This window comes from Catharus ustulatus, chromosome 17 (genome assembly GCF_009819885.2).
Source record: "Catharus ustulatus isolate bCatUst1 chromosome 17, bCatUst1.pri.v2, whole genome shotgun sequence".
In the NCBI taxonomy this organism is placed as follows: domain Eukaryota; kingdom Metazoa; phylum Chordata; class Aves; order Passeriformes; family Turdidae; genus Catharus; species Catharus ustulatus.
Window position 1 is genome coordinate 7,542,832 of NC_046237.1, and position 18,815 is coordinate 7,561,646.

The following is an 18,815-nucleotide window of genomic DNA, read 5'->3' on the forward strand; positions in this document are numbered from 1 at the left end:
GTTCCCTGTGTAGAGGCCTCCCTGGGGTGGTCATACACTGACACAGGAGTGGTGACAGCCACATGTGTGCTGGGCAGGCCATGTCCCTGTCACACCCATGGGGAGCAGCGCAGAGAAGCCTTACACAGATGTCACAAGCCAAAGTATCTCCTGGGAGAAGGATCTTTTGCCATAACAAAAACCCCTCCTCTTCTGTCTCAGCCATGATGGTGGGGAATTGAGATGATGAACCAATTATGTGGTGTTTGTGCCTGTTGCCACTCATTGGATTTCTGTGACTTGTTTTCAGTCACCTAATGCTAGGGTGGCTCAGCTGGTGTGGCTGCAGGCACAATGGCACCTGTCCCTCTCAGTGACCTCTCATCCCAAAGCCATTGCAGCAGTTGTTCTCCTGGACTCATAGAGTGATCTTCCCATTCCTCAATGGGTGCTGATGCCTTGGCCTGCAGCTCCTGCTCGTCCCAGGCACCCATCCCTCATCTGCTCTTTGGAGAGGATGGACATGTGCTTCCACGTTGCTTAGTTAATTTTAGGATGGAGTATGTAGGCTGGATTAAACTGATGTGTGGGACATGGAACACTGCCCCTTTCTGTGAGGATTGCCAGCAGGGAGATGAGGTTTTTCACATACACCAGGATAGCTTTCTCCTCCATGCCTTCATCCAGTGGAAATCCATTGTACTTAATCTTTTATATCCTAAAGTGATGTGAAAGTTGGACTGTGTTGACTGTTACCTCAATGTGCTGTAACGTAAAAGCACCCAGTATGACAAAATACAGCTTGTTTGCACTGGTTCTGAGCTATGCAGGACATTTTACCCAGTTCTTTCGTTATTCCAAGCAAGGGAGATTTGCATAAGGATAAGACGTGTGGAAGAGGAAACTGGGAGCGGTGGATGGCCCCAGGGCCTGTCAGCCCTTGCACAAGGAAGCACACAACCCTGTGCACGGAAGGAGCTTGGTGGACTTGACAAGCCCATACAGAAGTGCCGGGCGCTTGTTTTCTCCCACTGGTGTCTCAAAGCATTAACGGGGGAGTTTGGAGGGTTTGTGGGGATTTTTTGCGTGGTGGCAGCAGCTACTGTGTGCAGCACCAGAATGGGTGTGTTACCCGCCCCGACAGCGCTGGGAACAACCTCTACCGCGGATTTTGGGGAGGGTTGGGGTTTGGTTTTTTGTTTCTTTTAAACAGCCCCTGACTCGCGCTCGCAGCAAACGCATCCAGGCTGCGCTCTCCCGTTTGCGCATGCGCGGCTGCCTCCGCCCGTGTGAGCCGCCTGGCGGCGCCGCGCCTGCGCACTGCTGCTCCGTGACGTCCCGCCCGCGCGCCGGCGGGCGGGGGGCGGGGGGAGAGGGCGGGGGCGGGACGGGACCGGACGGCGCGGGGAGCGAGGAGCCCCGGCCCGGTCCGGTCCGGTGTCCGGCCCGGAATGCGCCGCAGCGCCCGGGAACATGGGCCGGCAGAGCCCGCCGCGCAACGGCGTCGGCGGCCACGGTACGGGCTGGGCCGGGCCCGGCGGGCGGGGGGCGGTGGTTCCGCTGAGGGGGCGGGGGCTGGAGCGCCCCCTGCGGGTGCGGCGGCGCCCTCTGGCGGCGGGGCGGGGCCGGCGCTGCGCTCAGAGCCGCCCCGGTGGGAGCGGGCGGGGATCCGGGGGTCCCGGCGATCCCCAGAACCAGCGAAGAGTCCGGCCCACCCCGCGGCTGTGCGGCCGCCGCAGGCTCGGGCGGACGGGGAGTATCCGAGTGCGGTTGATGCTGCCGGGCCCGAGGGCGGTCCCCGGCAGTGACCGAGGGCTCTGCGGCAGCGCCGGGCTGGCCAGACCTGGCGAGGCCGTGGGTCAGTGCCCGGTGCCTGCAACGGTGCAGAGGCACCGACGGACCCATCTGGGTTTTAGACCACCCTCACCTTGGGTTTGTGTCTCTTCTTCCGAGGGTGAACCTGCGCATTACGGTCTCATGAAACATGTTTTGAAGCGCACTGGTTTTGGTAATACCCGCAGCTACTGTCCCCTGTTTGTTTGAAAAGTGTCAATATTGGAATCTTTATTAGTAACTTTGAGAGGAGAAGCCCGCAAGATGTGCTCCTTCCTTCCCACTACTCCTTAAGTTCTTTGTGTGTGAACAGATCTTTTTCCCGTAGGCTTTGTCTCCTCCTTCCCGAAGTATCGGTATGTGACAGCCCAGTGTGTGCGTGTGGCAGGGGACCAGGAACAGCTGGGGGTAGGGAACTGGCTGGGAATAGGGAACCGGCTGAGCAGAGCTGGCTTCTGTTGTGCAAATAACTCTACTTGGAAAAGAGGCGGGAAAGGAAATAAACTGTATTCACTGTGTGAGCGGTTGGAGATTTATTGTTACCAGGAGCTTGGAATTCGGAGGGAGGTGGAGTTCTGTCGTAGGCTGTTACAGCTTGTTTTGATCCAATAAGTTTTTTAAAAGGGTCTTTGAGAAGGAACAGCATCCACTGCTCAACCTACTTAGCAACTGTGTGTGTGAACAGCCTGCCGACCTGCCGGCTCCCTTCAGACCTCGCTGAGAGCTGCACTTCCAGCCGGGAGCTCGCAGGAACGGGGCTGGGGCAGTTGCTGAAGTGCCACGTGGGCAGAGGAACGGGCTCCCCTATCGCTTCCGGGAGGGCAGGGCCTTAGGAAACAGCTGTTTCCCCATCGAAATCCTTTCATTTCCTCTCACCCCAAATCTTATTTGGACACGTCCCTTATAGAACGAATTGTCTTTGGATCTCAAGACTTGTTGCATCTATGGGAAAAGTTTTTAGGGAAAGGCAGTGTTTGAGCCCTCATCCTGCGCTCCCGTCTGGCAGCTGCTCAGCAAATCCTCCTTACTGGGAGCTCCTCCAGTGTGGGATATCAAGTGGCTCTCGGCTGCTTCTTTCTTTCCTCACATGAGGCAGTGGTGACAAATTCCACCATGTGGTGTGAAGTAGTGTCCTTTCTCCACTCCCTGGGAAGCATTCTGGTGTCCTGTAAGTGTGTCTAACCCGAGCTTTGTGTGTTACCCTCTTCCCTCCCTGCCCCGAGTTCCTGTGCTCCTCAGAACTGGGAATTGTGTCCTACTGGCTTAGCTCTGTGTGTACTGATGGCTGGCAGGTCTGTGTTTGTTGTAGGACAAGTCGATGTGCTTATGATTCTTTAACTGTGGTATAATTATGTCCTTTCTTGTGTCTGTTGCTGTCAGTGGAAATACTCAGGCTTCTTCCTAGGACGGCTGCACCTGGGAGTCGGTAGGAACAGATTTGGGAACACTTTCCTAACCTTTTTAGAACACTTTCCTAAGTCCTGTTCTTAAGAAACACTTGACATCTGAGCTGGCAGCTGCATCAGAGAGCAAAGAGTTTCAGGATGATTTTGCAAGGCTGTCTTGATCCTGTATGGAGCCATGAGCCATTGGGAAGGACGGGAGCCAAGGGCTCCATCCGGGCACTGGTGGTGGCTCCGGTGTCAGGGGGAGCAACGTTTGCCTCCCACAGTGGGACCCCCAGGATTGATAGGGAAGTAGTGAGAGTGCCCTTTGAGGTACTCCCAATGCTGAGCCTGCAGAAATGGGGACACTCAGCTGGAGGGGTCACCACCAGAGTCATCCCTGTCCTGAGAGTGTGACGACTCTCCTGTGTCATCTCCCTTGTGTGTGTGTGTGTGACATCGCTGTGAGTGGCTGTTGCTAGCCCCCACCCTTTGCTGGCACTGCCTGTCAGCTCACATCTCTGTGACCTTTTGCAGACTTTGATGCTAAGAAGAAAAGAAAAGTGGCAGAGATTTACCAGGCTCTGAACAGTGACCCCATCGACGTGGCAACGCTGAGGCGGATGGCAATCAGCGAGGGCGGGTTGCTCACGGACGAGATCCGGCGCAAAGTGTGGCCAAAGCTGCTCAGTGTTAATACAGACGACCTGCCCCCTCTTCCAGGTATGGAACAGCCTGGACTCAGCTGCTTGGGAGGAGCAGCTCAGTGACCTTTGTCACTAGAGGAGGGATGTGTTTTCTGGCCTGTCTTTCCTTGTGTGTGTTGCATTTCCACTAAGCTCATGTACAAAGGGGACTCACTGCAGCACCAATACTGTGTTGTATGTAAACAATACACGACTTCTAAAAACAACATTTGTTGTTTTCTTTAGTGATAGTCATGGAATCAGTTCATTGTGGATGCAGTCAGCATGGCCCTGAGCATTAGCTGACATATGTAAGTTTACCTGCAGCAGAAAGAATCAGACTTGATTTGTTTTGGTCCCATGAAGAGGTGGCTGTGCTGAGCCCTGTTGTGGCAAAAATTCTCCCAAGATGTCTCTCCCAGGAAGCAGTTCTTGTGTGAAGCATACGTGTTTTTTGGTCAAAACAGGCACAGGGACAGCAACCTTCCTGGTGAAATACCCACATTTTTTTTAAACCTTAGCAATGCAGGAGCTCTAGGTCCTGTGTGTTTTATAGTCACCTAGGACAGATTTTGTTGTTCCTGATTCTGTGGTTGTTTGGAAACATGTATCCCCCCACCTCAGTCAAGAGCCAGGTGGCATTAGGGTGATGTAAGGTGACCAGAGCTGCTGGAAGACAACATTTAACTTTAAGTGATTGCATGGAAGGAATTTGCTGACTCACTGAACTTCTCTGTTTTAATCATCTTAGCTAACCCTGGGTGAGATTTTCCTCTGAATTGTTTCTATTTTATAAATTATTCTATGTGGTCTTCACAGCACTCCTTCACTGTTGCTACTGAGTATTTGAATTGTACAGCAAAACTGTGGAGCAGAGATGTTTCTAGGAGTGCTGCTGTCAGTTTAAGCACTTTAACATGTGTTGTCTAAAGAAATAATTGTCTCATTTGCTGTTAGTGTCAGAGTGTGTAGCAGTGAAAGTGCAGGGACAGGGCTGACATGGAAAAAAGGATGTACAGTGGAGCAGTGGGTGTGTGCAGCTTCATGTCCACATTCAGCAGGGATCTTCCCGGCTCCCTCACCTCACTGTTCTCCCAGTGCCATTGCACTGCTTCATGTTAATCCTGTTGTTCTTTTTGTCAGCAGGGAAGGAGCTGCGAGAGGACAGTAAGGATTACCAGCAAGTGTTACTGGATGTGCGGCGATCCCTACGCCGCTTCCCACCAGGTGAGGGGGGACTCTGCTCTTCCCAATCTGCAAGGGCAAGAGCAATGCTGTGGGGCTCCTCCTGGCTCAGGCCTCCCTGGGAGGCTCCAGAAGGTGACACTCCATTACTTCAAGGGCCTGACTTCTAGAAAACCTTTTCCTTGTGAGCTCACAACAGCTGCTTCTTGCAGTGAAGCCCTTCTGCAGCCATCAGTTTCCTTCAGCTGTCTCTGCACAGATGGTTTTTGCTGTGGCTCTTCCAATGTTCCACTTCCCCTGCCCCACTGAGCCCCTCTGCCAGGAGGCTGCTACTGGCAGACAGTTGCAGCAGAGAGAGGACAGAATTTGCCTGGGTCCAGCACAGATCTTGTACACCATGACCTGTTGAGATTAGGGCAGATGGAAAGTTTGAGAAATATGCCATTGGCTTCAGTTTATTTTAGTCCATGGTCTAGCTCAGGGGCAGGGAAGGCGGGTTCGTGTGTGCTTAGAACAACTCGGTATAAAACAGTCTCAGAGTCAGGTCCTTGCACCAAATTTAACAGAACTTAGAACATTTAGAAGCAAAATGGTTTTGCAGTTGTTCAGTTCTGATGGGAGGCTGGTGCCTTGTGTTATTTATAAAACACTAAATCCAGCAGCTCTCAGTGCAGAGCAGTCGTTATTTCTGGCCAGAATCTGCATCCCTCTTCTGCCACTTTTATTTTGTATAAACACTTGATTCACTTTGATTCTTGCAGGCGTGGATGCTGTGTGCAGGCCTGATTCCTGGAGGCTCTGCTCCTACGGATTTTTTTGCCCTTGAATGGCAGCCTCCTGCCTATTTTTAGCCGCATTAGTGAAGCAGAGGAAAAGGAGAACTTTGTCATTGCAGAATCTCTGCTGGGACTCTCTGCTTGGCCTTTAGGCATTTTATCTGTTGACAAGGACTGCCAGAAACTGGCTGCAGCTGTGCAGGGCAGGAACAATGTTTTCCCTGTGACATCCTGTCCCTAAACACACGTTGTTAGCAGGGAACTGATAGAAAGTTGTGCCAGTTGCAGTTGGCATAGTTTCTGTGAAAATGGGTCCCATTTAATTTTTTTTCTAGAACTCCTGGGAAATTAAAAATTACTAAAATGTCCTCATCAGTGCTGGATGTGCAGAACATTTCTCTTTTCACAGCAGCACTGTGCAAACATCTGTAAACCTTGCTCCTGTCCTCCACAGTGGCTTCCTTGCAGATCTAAAGATTAAACCTCTCAGCAACTGGCCAGATTCCCCTGATCCTGCAGAGTTTTGGGAGACAGCATTAGGGCTTTGGATAGTTTTTTTCTGCCAGTTTTACCGCCTTCCCCTGTGCACCACATTCCTTGGGATCAGGCAGGTTAGTAAATGCACAGGTGCTCTCCTTGCACACCACAGTCACCCTTGCTCCCACAGCAGGAACTGGTAGATGACACAGCTGTGTCACAGAGGTGACACCTCTGCTGTTCCCACAGGGATGCCTGATGACCAGAGGGAGGGATTGCAGGAGGAGCTCATCGATATCATCCTCCACGTCCTCAAGCGCAACCCCCAGCTCCACTACTACCAGGGATACCATGACATCGTGGTCACCTTCCTCCTGGTGGTGGGGGACAGGCTGGCCACAGCACTGGTGGAGAAGCTCTCGACGCATCATCTCAGGTACTCAGTGGGAGGAAAGGAGCCAACTGCATGTCCTCAGGCTGTGGGGACACCTGTGCAGGTGGAGCTGGCCTGGAAGGGGAGCTGAGCCTTGGGTTAAAGCAGCTGCCTGTCATGCCTGTAGCCAGAGGGGTGATTGAGTGCAGCCTGACCACACAACTGCATGTGGCTTTGCAAGGAGCTGTGCCCTAGGGAAGGGATAATTGAAGGCTGTCAGTTAATTTGCAGCATCTCTTAGAGTTGGAAAAGCCAACACACATGCATTACCCGTGTTGTGTGGCTGTCAGGGCCTCTCCAGGCCCTATGGGCTGGCTCAGCACCTGCCTCCCACTTGTCCTTGCATATCCCTGGGCAGTGTGGTCTGTACTACCAGTGTCCTGTACCCCACATGAAGAGTCTTTCCTGTTTGTGCACTGAAATAAGAGCAAGCTTCCAGCTCGAGAGTGTGATTTGGAGGGATTATCTCTCCTCTCCCAGGCAGGAGTCAGATTTTGGGTGCTGGAAAGGCTTTATGGTTCTTGTGTGCACTGCAGCAAAATAAGAAGTGTCAGCTGACAGCAGCGTGATGGTCTGGGCCTGGGTTCTGTGTGCAGATCAGCCCTGTGTGTCCCAGACAAACTGGAAGGAGGCTGCTCCAAAAAGACAGAATTCCTTGGGGGTGGGGGCCACCCTGCCAGCAAGGCTGTTTACTGCATGTACTTCACCTTCTGCTGCCTCCCTGGAGGGAGAGCTCACTGACGTTGTTGTGTGACAAAGCTTCTTTTAAATCTTTCCTCAGGGATTTTATGGACTCAACAATGGATAATACCAAACACATTTTAAATTACCTGATGCCCATCATAGACCAGGTGAACCCTGAGGTGCATGACTTCATGCAGAGGTATGTAAATGTTCCCTTAGAGCCTCCTGGCTCTCCCTTGCCTGTCTCAGGTTACTGTTCACAGGGCTGTTTTCACCAGCACATCCCCAGCACCACAGTGGCTTCGTCAGGGTGTCATCAGCTGTCCCACAGCTGATGGTGACACCCCAAAGCCATGTGGCGCTCATTTCCGAGCAGGTTCAAACCTGTGCTGCCCGTCTGGAGGGGTTTTACGTGGTGCCATCTTCAATCCATTTGTCTGCAGTCAGTATTGGAAGGGCTGGGGATTTGGGACAGTGTGGTTCAAATGCTATAACTGCTTCGCGTGACCACTTGTGTGGCTGGTGGGACCTTGCTGTAGTTTGTTGTTAGTTCTGGGGATAATTCCCAGATTTTCCATTAGGGGCACACAGGTGTGCCCGGGCAGATCAAATCAGAAGCAGGAAGGTAAATGGGAAGAGGCAGTTCAGAGCCCTTTTTTGGGCAGGTGTGTCTTTTTTTCCTCAGCCACAATGTCTTTGGGTACCAACCCTAATTGCAAACTCCCAGAATTAGGAAGTCTTCAGGGTGGGAAGGAACTCAAACATCTGTCTGTGCTGCAGGACTTCAGTTGCCCTCAGGCCAGACAGTGCCATGATACATCGCACATTCAGGATCCCCTGAAAGCAGCGTTTTCTGCTGGATGTGGCCCCCACTGGACGTGACACAAGTAGTGGCAGCACTTTGCCACAGGGGTTGGCACAGGGGATGAACACTGTTTTGTGTCAGAGGTGCAGTTCCTGCTCTGGGGGATGTTCAGTGCTCCACTGACAGCCAGCTCTATCTCCCCAGGCACAGCTGTGCAGCGCAGGGGTGGCTTGAGAGCATTTCATCCCTGTTTCCAGGCTGACCTGATGGCTCTTTCTCTCTGTAGTGCGGAGGTGGGAACCATCTTTGCTCTCAGCTGGCTGATCACCTGGTTTGGCCACGTTTTGTCCGACTTCCGGCACGTTGTACGATTATATGATTTCTTCCTGGCTTGCCACCCGCTGATGCCCATTTATTTTGCAGCTGTGGTAGGTATTGGTGGAATGGTCAAGGATTTACTGCGCTGTTCTGAGGTGGTAGGAGTTTGGGGCTGCAGAGGGAGGCTGGCAAAACCCAGTGCTGGTGCTGTTTCCAGCTGTACCCTACTCTGCAGATGCAGTAAGTCATGTCCTTGGTAAAGAGCAGGTGGGATCCAGGGGGACTCAGGGCACCTGAGGGTGTCCAAATGTGCAGGCTATACCAGTTCAATGCTGTGGAGGCAGCATTACACAGTGTTTTTATTTCCTTTCATGTACTGGTCCTGCTTCTGGTCACATACTGGGATGCCTGGCTGTCTGGGGATAGCCCTGCACTGTGCATCCACCTGCCCATCTTTCTGTGGCAGAGGCAAGTCATGAAATCAAACCCTGCTGAGGTTCTGCCCTTGTCTCTGACCTGCCATTAGCAGGCTCTGCTCAGCAGACAGACCTAAGTACCCTGAAAGAGGCTTTCCAGGGCCTCAGAGTCTCAGAAGGGGTTTGGCATTTCTCTTCCCAGCAAATGCTTCACTGCAGTGTGTCCTCTTGAAGAAGGTCTTTCAGCTGGAAGTAAAGTGTTTCTGGCTCTGAAACAAGTGCCAGCATATGCCAAGGAGTTTTCCCCACTTCCTTGTCTGTCCTCCTCTCACTCCTCTGCAGATTGTGCTGCACCGGGAGCAGGAAGTTCTGGACTGCGAGTGTGACATGGCCTCTGTCCACCACCTCCTGTCCCAGATCCCACAGGACCTTCCTTATGAGTCCCTGATCAGCAAAGCTGGGGACCTTTTTGTCCAGTTCCCACCTTCTGAACTCACCAAGGAGGCAGCTCAGGCAGCTGAAGCGGAACGGTGAGTGCTGGGCAGCCCATGTGTTCCCTACATCCCCTTGCCTCCCTGTGGAGATCTTCCTGACCGGAGGCTGGTCCCAGAGGTGAGCAGGGGACACTCCTTGACCCGTTCCCTCTCTTGCAGGACTGCGGCTTCCACTTTTAAGGACTTTGAGTTGGCATCAGTGCAGCAGAGACCAGACACTGTGTTGAGGCAACGTTTCAGAGAGCGGCTCCGAGGGGAGGAGCGGCTCCGAGGGGAGGAGCGGACAAAATCCATCTTGACAAAGCCCCGGACCAACCGCTTTGTCAAGCTGGCAGTGATGGGGTTGACAGTGGCACTAGGAGCAGCTGCCCTGGCTGTGGTGAAGAGCGCACTGGAGTGGGCACCCAAGTTTGAACTGGAGATTTTCCCCTGAAACCAGAGGAAAGGCCTTTGCTGTCACTGCATCCATCCTCAGCAGGAAGGGCTGATGTTTGGTGAAGGACGTGACCAGAAACGACCTGTCTGAAGATTATTTTTTATTTTTACTGCGTTCAGTAACGCTTTTGGCCTTTGTGACAGAGACTGAAGGAACCAGCCCAGCAGGACAGTTCTCCACACCATGCTCACCTTGTTCCTCCTCTGCCTGGGCAAGGGTGAGCAGGCAGGCGCTCCTGCTGTCCCCTGAGGAACCAGAGGTATGGACAAGTTTGGCTGTTCAGGCTGTGCTCAGGTGACTGTACAAAGGGAGAGCTGTGCGTGGGCTGTGCCCAAATGATCCTTCGTTCTCCATTGGGGAAAACTAATGAGAGTGAGAGCAGATCCTCATCTGAAGGAGAGTGTCCAACAGGGTTTGTTCTGGGTGCCTGCATGTGTGAGGGTGAAGGACTGTTGCACTCCTGAGGAACAGGGCAGCCCTTTGGCTCTTCATTGCTCCAGTGTGCCCCACGATCTGCCTTCAGCTTTGCCAGTGCTCCAGCTTCTCCCTGTCCTGTGGGCACCCTCTGAGCAGAGCCAAACCTTCCCCACACCCTGGCCAGCACAATGCTGTGAGCTTCTCTTCAGTGTGTAACACTCCCTGGCTCTTTTTGCTTCCACATCTTTGCAGCTCGATTTGTTTGCAGCTCCCCTCAGCTCTCAGGCACTGCCACTGCTGTGCTGGCAGTACTGTGACCATATCTGGGGTCAGTGAAGTGAGACACAAGTGCAGTCACCCTGCTGAAGGTGGGTACTGTCATGTGCCAGGTTATGCTACCACAAGCCTTAGTGGCACTCTAAACACCCATTGCAAACTTCTTTAATAGCTCTGGAAGTGGACACTAACATGCCCACATGGAGTAAGGTTTTTTCCACCTCGTGAAACACTTTGCACAGGATAGAAGTTGTTGCACTAAGAAATGTGTCAAAAACCTCTCCCATAAGCTAATCAGGCTTCAACATCGCCTCTGGAAATAACGAGAGGTTTCCCAGAAAGGCCACTCTGACCCCTGCATAGCTCCCATCTCCAGTCTCACTGGCAGTCCCAGCGCTCCCTGCCATCCAAGTTAAGCAGCAAATCCTTCTACACAACTCAGTGTCCCACTGAGACAAAGCCAATAGACACTCTATGCCTCTACCTCTCCCCCAGGCTGCTAAATCTCCCTCAAGTGCCCTTACCTGTCCCTCATGGCTCCCTCCCGCTATCCCATCATTGCTCAGTTGTGCCCAAAGCCATCTGTGCCATGCCCAGGGACTGCATACCTGAAAAGGAAGTGTTTGTTGAAGGGATTTTGGGATAGAGAAGAAAACTCGTGCCCTGCAAAGCTCAGCATCCCCCACTCCTACCGCTCTTGCTCCATAACTGCCCTGGTATGTTCTGGTTTCCCCCATGGGCCCTTGCTCATGGAAGGGCTGTGCCTTTCTGGCCAGAGGGCAGGTGGGCAGTTGTCATTCCTGGCTTGTGTTCCCATGAAGCTCTGAGCAGGAGTTCCCTTTGTCTCTGCAGGTGAAATGTGGAGTGTGTGAAACTGCCCTTTTCCAGGCAGGCAGCAAGATCTGTTCCCTCCTCTCCTCAATGGTGCCAGTGCCCTTGGAGAGACCTGCTCAGGGGGCTCCTCCTAGTGTGGCTGAAGGCAAAGCCCATTTCTTGGGACCTCCAGAGCAGCAGAGCAGGACAGGAGGCAGGATCACTTAGCACTTTAGAAGCCATTGGTGCAGGAGAGTGTGGTGACCTGGGAATGCTGTTGGAGGGCCCAGGACCGCTCTGTACACTACCCTGAAGGAGGGGATGGCTGGAGACCTCCAGGAGGAGCCCCTGCAGCCCCTCCATTCCCTGGCCATGATGCACTTTAGTTCTTGTGTTGTCTCCAGGAGGGGAGAAGGGCTTGGGAGGAGATTGTGGCTGTGAGTGCTTCAGTTACTCTGTACAAAGACTTACACACCTCTGTAAATGCAGATTTCTACAAACTGTAAAATAAACAGGTACTAAACACAGTTCCTGCCCTCCCCAGCCAGATCTGCTGTTGTAGCACTGTGTGACCTGGAACTGGCACCTTCCCTGCAGTGGCCAGGCCAGCTCAGTGTGGCCTCACACCCAGCAGCCCCGTGGGAAGAGGAACAGGAGCAGAGCCAAAGGGTGCATGCGTGCCCCGGTCACTGTTCTCCATCCATCTGCCTCCCTGTGGGCCAACGCCAGGCCTTGTGTGTGCTGCTGGCTCTCCAGGCTGTCCCCCCCATCACAGCATGGGGCTGGAAATAACCTGACCTCCCAACCTGCCCTGTACCCCAGGCCGGGTGCCTGGCTGCAGGAGGAGATCCCAGGCACAATGCCCAATTCCCGGGGCATGCTCCACTGAGCTGGGGCGATGCAGCTGCATTTGCCAGGCTGGAAGCAGGTTTGGCTGGATGGCTCAAGGCTGGCAGCCCTGTTGGCTGTTTTTAATTGCCTGTGGCTTCTCCAGGAGCCATTTTAATAGTGCTTGGAGCCCTCTGGGAGGGACACCCTTTGTGCAGCAGGGGTGAAGGAGGAGTGGTGGCGGAAGGAATGTGGCACCTTTGGGGTAGCCAAGAGGCCACTGCCACATGTGCCTCAGAACCAAGCCAGTGGCAATGTGTGCATGGGCCTGGGCCATGTTGGACACTGGACAAGAGCCCCGTGTGGCCCTGACCTTGTTAAGATCAAGGGGCCGGTGGTGATGGCCAGTGAGCTCTGACTGTGACTGCACCATGGTCCCCCCGGCTCCCAGCAGTGCCCCTGAGCAGAGACAATCCTATTGCTGGGGGCTGCAGTGATCGCCACACTGGAACTGTGGGGTGCAGCCTACAGACTTGGGGGGTCACTGTGGCATGGGCAACCCCTGCGCTTCTCCCTCCCTCGGGGACAGCCCGGTCCCCAGCAGCGCCGGGGCAGCAGGAGGGGCTGGCGGTACCCGGGGATGCTCTGGGCTCCTCCTGTTGCCGTGGCAACAGCTGCGGCGAGACTGGGGGCGGGGGTCTGGGTGTGATGCAAGTGGCGCGTGACCTCGTGGCCCCCCCGGGCCCTCCTGTGGGTCTGGATTAGCACCCCCGGTTCCCTCCCTCCCGTGTTCCCCCCGATTGCCCTCGGTTCCCTCCCCCTGGCTGAACGGAGTCGGGGGCGGCACCGGGATTGCCCACACACACACGGGTGGGGCGAGGGGCTGCATATGCACAGCACATACGTGCACATACATGCACATGCTCACTCTGCTCCCAGGGACGCCCAGCCCACACTGACTGATGAGGATGAACATCCCTGCTGCGGGAGAGCTCATAGGAACTGGGGCTCCAGGTGGGAACCGATATGTCTGGGAGCTGGATGCTGGCCATTGGGAATCCCACATCTCCGCGGGGACCTCACATAGCCCTGGGAACCCCAAATTCCCCTGTGAGGAGTGAGGCAGCACAGAATGAGCCAGAGCCGTGGGGAGCAGACCAACACACTTTATTCCATAATCACAACAGTCAGGATCTTTGTTAGCCGAGGTTCTGCAGAGCAAGGGCCAGCTGTGTCACACCCCAAGGCAGGCCCAGATGGGGTCATCACTGCCCCTCGGCTAAAATCCTGTTTCTCCAAGATAACAGACACAGGGACCCTTCACTAACACAACACTACAAAGGTGACCCCGAGCGCTGGCGCCCGTCCGCAGGCTGCGCTGGGGCCCCGCCAGCTCCGGGGACCCCCGGCCCACTCGGCCGCCGCCAGGGCAGCTGCTTCCTGAGAGAGGTTTGGTTTATTTTTATTATTTATTATTACTATTATTATTATTATTCGCTTTGTCTGGAGTGATGACGGGATGTCGCACGCGCACGCACACACGCTCGCACACGCATGCCAGCCAGCACCGGGCAGCGGGGGCGCAGCGGGAGGGGGCCGCACGCTGGGAGGGGTCTCTAAGTACTACAACCACACGGCACAGAAAATCCACCACTGTCCACGACGGTTCTCCCTGACAAACACACCCGGCGAGACTTGAGGAGGGGGACAGGGGTGAGGACGGGGACAAAGCGGATGATGTTGTGCTTGCGGCCAGGGCAGGAGACCCCAGCGCTGGCTCCGGTTCTGGCACTGACCCAGAACCTGCTCCTGAGGAAATATTTCGCCTGACAGTCTGTGGAGGGATCACCCTGGCTCAAGGGTGATGCACAGCACATAGGGGACCACCGGGACCCCCTAGGAATGGAAGCTGAGCCCTGAGCTGCAGGGTCAGCAAAGCACATATGTGATGCGAGACCCTCAGTGTGGTCTCAGGCCTTGCTGGTACCCGGGGGCTTTGGCTTCCCCATGGACAGGGATGGAGGGCAGATGACTGTCAGCCTCAGCACCCTCCCTGAGAACCCCTGGCCACAGCATGGGGTGGCTGTGCACCCCAAGAAGGCACCGAGGTGCTGGGTAAGATCCGTGTGTGACAGAGAGCTCTGGGACCGCCGGACCCCACGGGAACCCCAAACCCGGCTCACACATGGGAGGGGGCTTCAGATGCTCCTGGCGCGGGGCTGCCCAGGCGCTGGGAAGGCAAAGTCCCCCCGAGGCGGCGGTGAGGCGGGAGCAGGCTGCCAGAATCACGGCTGTCCTGGCGCTTATTTGGCTTTTCCACCTTTGGGGGCGGGACTGGATCCGGTGGGGGACGGCCGGGGAGGGAGGGGACGCAGAGAAGAGGACGCGCTCTATCCAGGGAACACGTGTCTGATGCGTGATGCCCGCCTGGCTCCGCAGGCTGGCACCCGCACGGGGGTACGGAAACACCGTGGCTAATGCCAACACACACGCACAGCTACCGCTACACACCGACACATCTACACTGCTGATGGTTGACCATCGCGGGGGGCCTCGAGGGGCCCCCAGGGGCTGCGCTGGGGGACATCAAGCATCCCTTCAAAGGGCCCGGGGACACACCCCTCCCTGCGCTGCAGTGCCTATCCCCACGGCTGAGACAGGGCCACCAGCAGCTCCAGCAGCAGGGCCAGGCACCTACTCCGAGGCACCTTTAGGACATGGGAGGGGAATGTCCTTCCCTTGGTCACGGCTCAGCCCAGCCTGACAGCAAGGGGCAGGCACAGGGCAGTCTGTGACTGGGGAACCGGCAGCCCCAAAACAGGGAGGCAGAGCCACAGGCAGTGGGTGGTCTGCTGCCGCCAGCACCCCACTTGCAGGGAAGGGTCGGAGGGCCCCCCCACAAACCCAGAACCCCTGGGGAATCGGGGTCATGGGGGGCTGCAGGGGCTGCTTCAAGCAGGGGTTGCTGCTGAGCCCAGTACAGCTCTTGCAGACGCTGCCAGTCCCAGCCATGACCACGTCCTCAGGGATGCGTGGGGTCCCCACCCAGCACAGCTGTACCCGAGCGCAGCCCCTGCCCCCCCCAACCACAGCCTGCGGCAGCTGCCGAGCCAGCACTGCAGCCACGTGCTCCCGGCAGTGGGAGGAGGCGGCTGTCGCAGGAAGGAGCCATTAGGAAAAGCAAAGAAAATCCCAGCTGGAGGAGCCGCTGCAGCAGCATCTTCCCTGCCAGCATGTCCCTGCTCTTGGCGTGGCCGGCAGCGGAGCCCAGCGTGGTACTGTGTGGAGGAGCCCTGCGCTAGAGCATCATCCACACCCCACACGCCCACCAGCACTGGCTGCAGCTGCTCTTGGACCAGTTTGGGTGGTTGCTTAAGGCAGGTTTCCCACAGCTGCCCTTCCCTGCCACCCTGCCCTTCCATGCTGCTCCCTGCCATCCCGGCAGCACCACATGCCACGGCTGGGCACGGTGACACCCGGCTCCACCGGCCAAGGTCAGCCAGCCCACAGCAGGTCCTGCACGGGCACAGGCTCCAAGGTTAAAATGAGGGCTGGCTGCTTAGTGAAGGGCTGGTCCGCATACAATTTTGGGGTGACTCCGGACACGGGCTCCCTCCGTGGCACAGCTTTCCGTGCACAACTGCCTGGCAAGAGAAATAACACAGCCTCCCGCGCCCACGTGCTCGTCACGTGTGTGCAACTTCACTCTTCCCAAAGCGAGTGGCGGGGAGCACACGCCACAGGGACGGAGACACTGCTGTGGGACACTGAACCCCCAAGCCAGGGACCCCTCACAAAACAGGGACTTGGGAAGGGACAGTTTGGCATGGCTCGGCATCCCTCCCCAAGGGCTGCAAAGAGGAAGAGGAGAAAATTGAAGCCATGCGTTCAATGCAGTCAAAAACCAAACGGAATCAGCCATTCTCCAAGGGATGGGGAAGGTGGGGTGGGCACCAAGAGCTGGGGTGGCGTGGATGCTCCTGCTTCTTGGAGAGCGGGAGGGCACACGGTGCTGGCAAAGATGGGAGCGGCCGGGAGCAGCCATGGCTGTCAGCGCCGGGGCCATGGGGGAAAGCGGCCGGGTGTGACAATGAAAACCCGATGAGATGCATTTCACGGACAAATAACCGCGGCGGGCGGCCATGCGTCCTGCGGGCACGAGAGTCGGACAGACAGACGGATGGAGAATGGGTGTGTGCCAGGGGGTGGGGGGAGCAGGGGTTCTGCCTTCCAGCAGCTTCAAGGCAAAATACCTGATTCCTGCATGTAAACAGCTGGTTTCGGTTTGTTTGTTTTTGTTTTTTTTCCTGGGTTGTTTTTTGATATGACCTGATTGCGGATGAAAATAAAAATGAGCGTTACCTGCAGAGCGTAGGACTCAGTAGGTAAAGACCAAGTCCGAGATGCTGGACATGAGCCAGTCCCCTGCTATCATCTCCGTCACCTCGGGCGTGCAATAGTCCGGGAACTCGAAGTGCGAGGAGCCTCCCCGCGGGTAGAGGTCATGGTCCTTGTCGAAGACGGACCAGTCCAGGGCACCACAGGTGGCACTGGCAGGCGCCCGCCCGGGCATGATCCCCAGCATCTCTTCCTCCAGCTCCTCGTCGGAGGAGCTGAAGGAAGAGGGAGGGGACCCAGCCGACATGGGAGAGGGGGACCCGCTCTCCGGGGACCTCCCTGGCTCCGGGCAGGGTGTGGTAGGGCTCAGGGGTGCAGGGGGCTCCTGGGGGCTGTGCTCCCCGTCGGGTGCCGAGTGCCAGGCAGCCGTGCCAGGCACCACAGGGCTGTCCTCAGCGGGCACCTCTGGTGCGGGCTCCTGCGGGGTATCGGGGCCGGTGGGCAGCTTGGCGGGCTGCCTGCGGCTGGCAGAGACACGGCCCAACACGGAGGGCTTGATCTTCACTGGGAGCCGCGGGCGGGCTGCTCCGGTGCCCACCTTGCCCTTTTTCCGAGGTCGGTACTTGTAGTCGGGGTAGTCAGCCATGTGCTTGAGGCGCAGGCGCTCAGCCTCTCTGACAAAGGGGATCTTCTCGGAGTCGTGGAGGAGCTGCCAGCGCCGGCCCAGGCGCTTGGAGATCTCGGCGTTGTGCATGTCGGGCCACTGGTCCATGATCTTGCGGCGCTCATGCTGGGACCACACCATGAAGGCGTTCATGGGCCGCTTGATGTGCCCGCTCGGCGTCTTGCACCAGGCGGGCTCGGTGTCACGGGCGGGCAGCGGGGCGCAGGGCTCCCGCCGAGCCTCCGCGCCCCGGCCCCGCGGCCCGCGCTGCACCATCCCGGAGCCGCGTACCCCGCCGCCGCCTCTTCCTCCTCCCCTCCCGCCGCCGCCTCCCTGCCCGCCGCCGCCTCCCCGCCCGCCGCTACGCGCCGCGCCGCGCCGCCCCCATTGTGCGGAGCGGGCGGCGGCGGGGCGGGGCGCAGGCGGCCGCGACGGGGCCCGGGGGCGCACGGCGGGGCCGGCTCCGCCGGGGCGGCGGCCGCGGAAATGCTCAGGAAGGGCCCCGGGATGTCCCGGTGGTCTCCGGCTCGGAGATGCTCTGCAGCAGTGCTGTCCCGGAATGCTCTGCAGCGGTCCGAGGATGCTCCGGAATGCTCTGTAGCACCTCGAGGATGCTCGGTACCAGTCTGAGGATGCTCTGTAGCACCTCGAGGATGCTTGGTACCAGCCTGAGGATGCTCCGGGATGCTCTGTACCGTCTCAGGGATGCTCCGCACCAACCCGGGGATGTTCGGCGGCGTCTCGAGGATGTTGGGGGATGCTCTGTACCGGCTCGGGGATGCTCCGCACTGCTCAGGGATGCTGCACGCCGTGAGGGCTCCGCCCCGGGGTTGCTCCGCTCCCCGCCGCCCCGGTGATGCCTCCCCGGTTAAGTCGGCAGATGCTGCGGTCGGAAATGGTGTAGGGCGGTTGCGGCGGGTCCGGGTGCGGGTCGGGGGTGCGCGGGGGCGGTGCGGGCAGCCCGGGAGCCGCACGCCCCCCGGTGCCGCTCTTATAGACACGGGCGCCCCGCCCCCGCCGCCCCCGGTAAACACCGCCGCGCCGGGTCTGTCAATGGAGGGCCCCGCCCCCCGCCGCCCATTGGCCGCGGGGCGGGGGGGCAGATCCCGCTCAGCCAATGGGCGCCCGCCGAGAGGGGTTGCTGGAGAGAATGGCAGGGCGGCACGCCCCGGTACCCCCGGTACCGCCCGGCTACCCGGCACGCCCCGGTACCTCGGTACTCCCCGGTACCCCCCCGCTAGACGCGGCACGCCCCGCTACACCCTGGTAAACTGGCACACCGATGTCCCAATGCCACCCCCACGGCAGCCTCCAGTACCCCGACCCGGGCAGCACAGAACCCCCGGTGACACCCGGTACCTTCAGACAAGCATCCCGGTACGCCGGTACCTCTCTGTGCTCTCAGGCACCCACCCATGGATGCTCCAGCTCCTGTCAGTAACCTGCTGCTTTCCCAGTCCAAGCACCCCGATGTCCCCGGTGACCCTGACATCCCCATCCTCGGGAGCACCCACACCCCTCGCGGTTCGACAGCAGACGGTGCACGGGTCTGACCGGCCAGAAAACCGAGTA

At 57.3% G+C, this 18,815-nt stretch overlaps 2 protein-coding genes across 3 annotated transcripts; one reads left to right on the plus strand and one right to left on the minus strand.

The window, feature by feature from the left end:
* The first annotated feature begins 1,343 nt into the window (after positions 1 to 1,343).
* TBC1D20 (TBC1 domain family member 20) lies at positions 1,344 to 11,940 on the plus strand. 2 transcript variants are annotated; one of them, XM_033075182.2, is made up of 8 exons: positions 1,344 to 1,495; positions 3,735 to 3,920; positions 5,027 to 5,110; positions 6,571 to 6,757; positions 7,536 to 7,637; positions 8,530 to 8,671; positions 9,320 to 9,507; positions 9,631 to 11,940. In XM_033075182.2, exons 1-8 carry the CDS (start codon positions 1,453 to 1,455, stop codon positions 9,902 to 9,904), a joined length of 1,206 nt encoding a protein of 401 aa, XP_032931073.1. In that variant the 5' UTR covers positions 1,344 to 1,452; the 3' UTR covers positions 9,905 to 11,940. The 2 variants fall into 2 exon arrangements, with proteins under 2 accessions (XP_032931073.1, XP_032931074.1); XM_033075183.2 differs by having other exon boundaries at positions 1,374 to 1,495; positions 5,030 to 5,110.
* A 1,450-nt stretch (positions 11,941 to 13,390) lies between these two features.
* SOX12 (SRY-box transcription factor 12) lies at positions 13,391 to 17,519 on the minus strand. The gene is made up of 2 exons (XM_042779811.1): positions 16,686 to 17,519; positions 13,391 to 16,570 (listed from the first exon to the last, which is right to left on the minus strand). The coding sequence occupies exons 1-2, from the start codon at positions 17,517 to 17,519 to the stop codon at positions 16,481 to 16,483; spliced, it is 924 nt and encodes a 307-aa protein (XP_042635745.1). The 3' UTR covers positions 13,391 to 16,480.
* Between the last annotated feature and the right edge of the window lie 1,296 nt (positions 17,520 to 18,815).

Excerpts from the sequence above, each read along its gene's own strand:
- TBC1D20 (XM_033075182.2), top strand. The coding sequence starts at position 1,453 with ATGGGCCGGCAGAGCCCGCCGCGCAACGGCGTCGGCGGCCACG. Across the intron at positions 6,758-7,535 it reads CTCTCGACGCATCATCTCAG|GGATTTTATGGACTCAACAA; the intron begins GTACTCAGTGGG and ends ATCTTTCCTCAG. Across the intron at positions 7,638-8,529 it reads GTGCATGACTTCATGCAGAG|TGCGGAGGTGGGAACCATCT; the intron begins GTATGTAAATGT and ends TTCTCTCTGTAG.
- SOX12 (XM_042779811.1), bottom strand. The coding sequence starts at position 17,519 with ATGGTGCAGCGCGGGCCGCGGGGCCGGGGCGCGGAGGCTCGGCGGGAG. Across the intron at positions 16,571-16,685 it reads CGGACTATTGCACGCCCGAG|GTCATATCAAAAAACAACCC; the intron begins GTGACGGAGATG and ends ATCCGCAATCAG.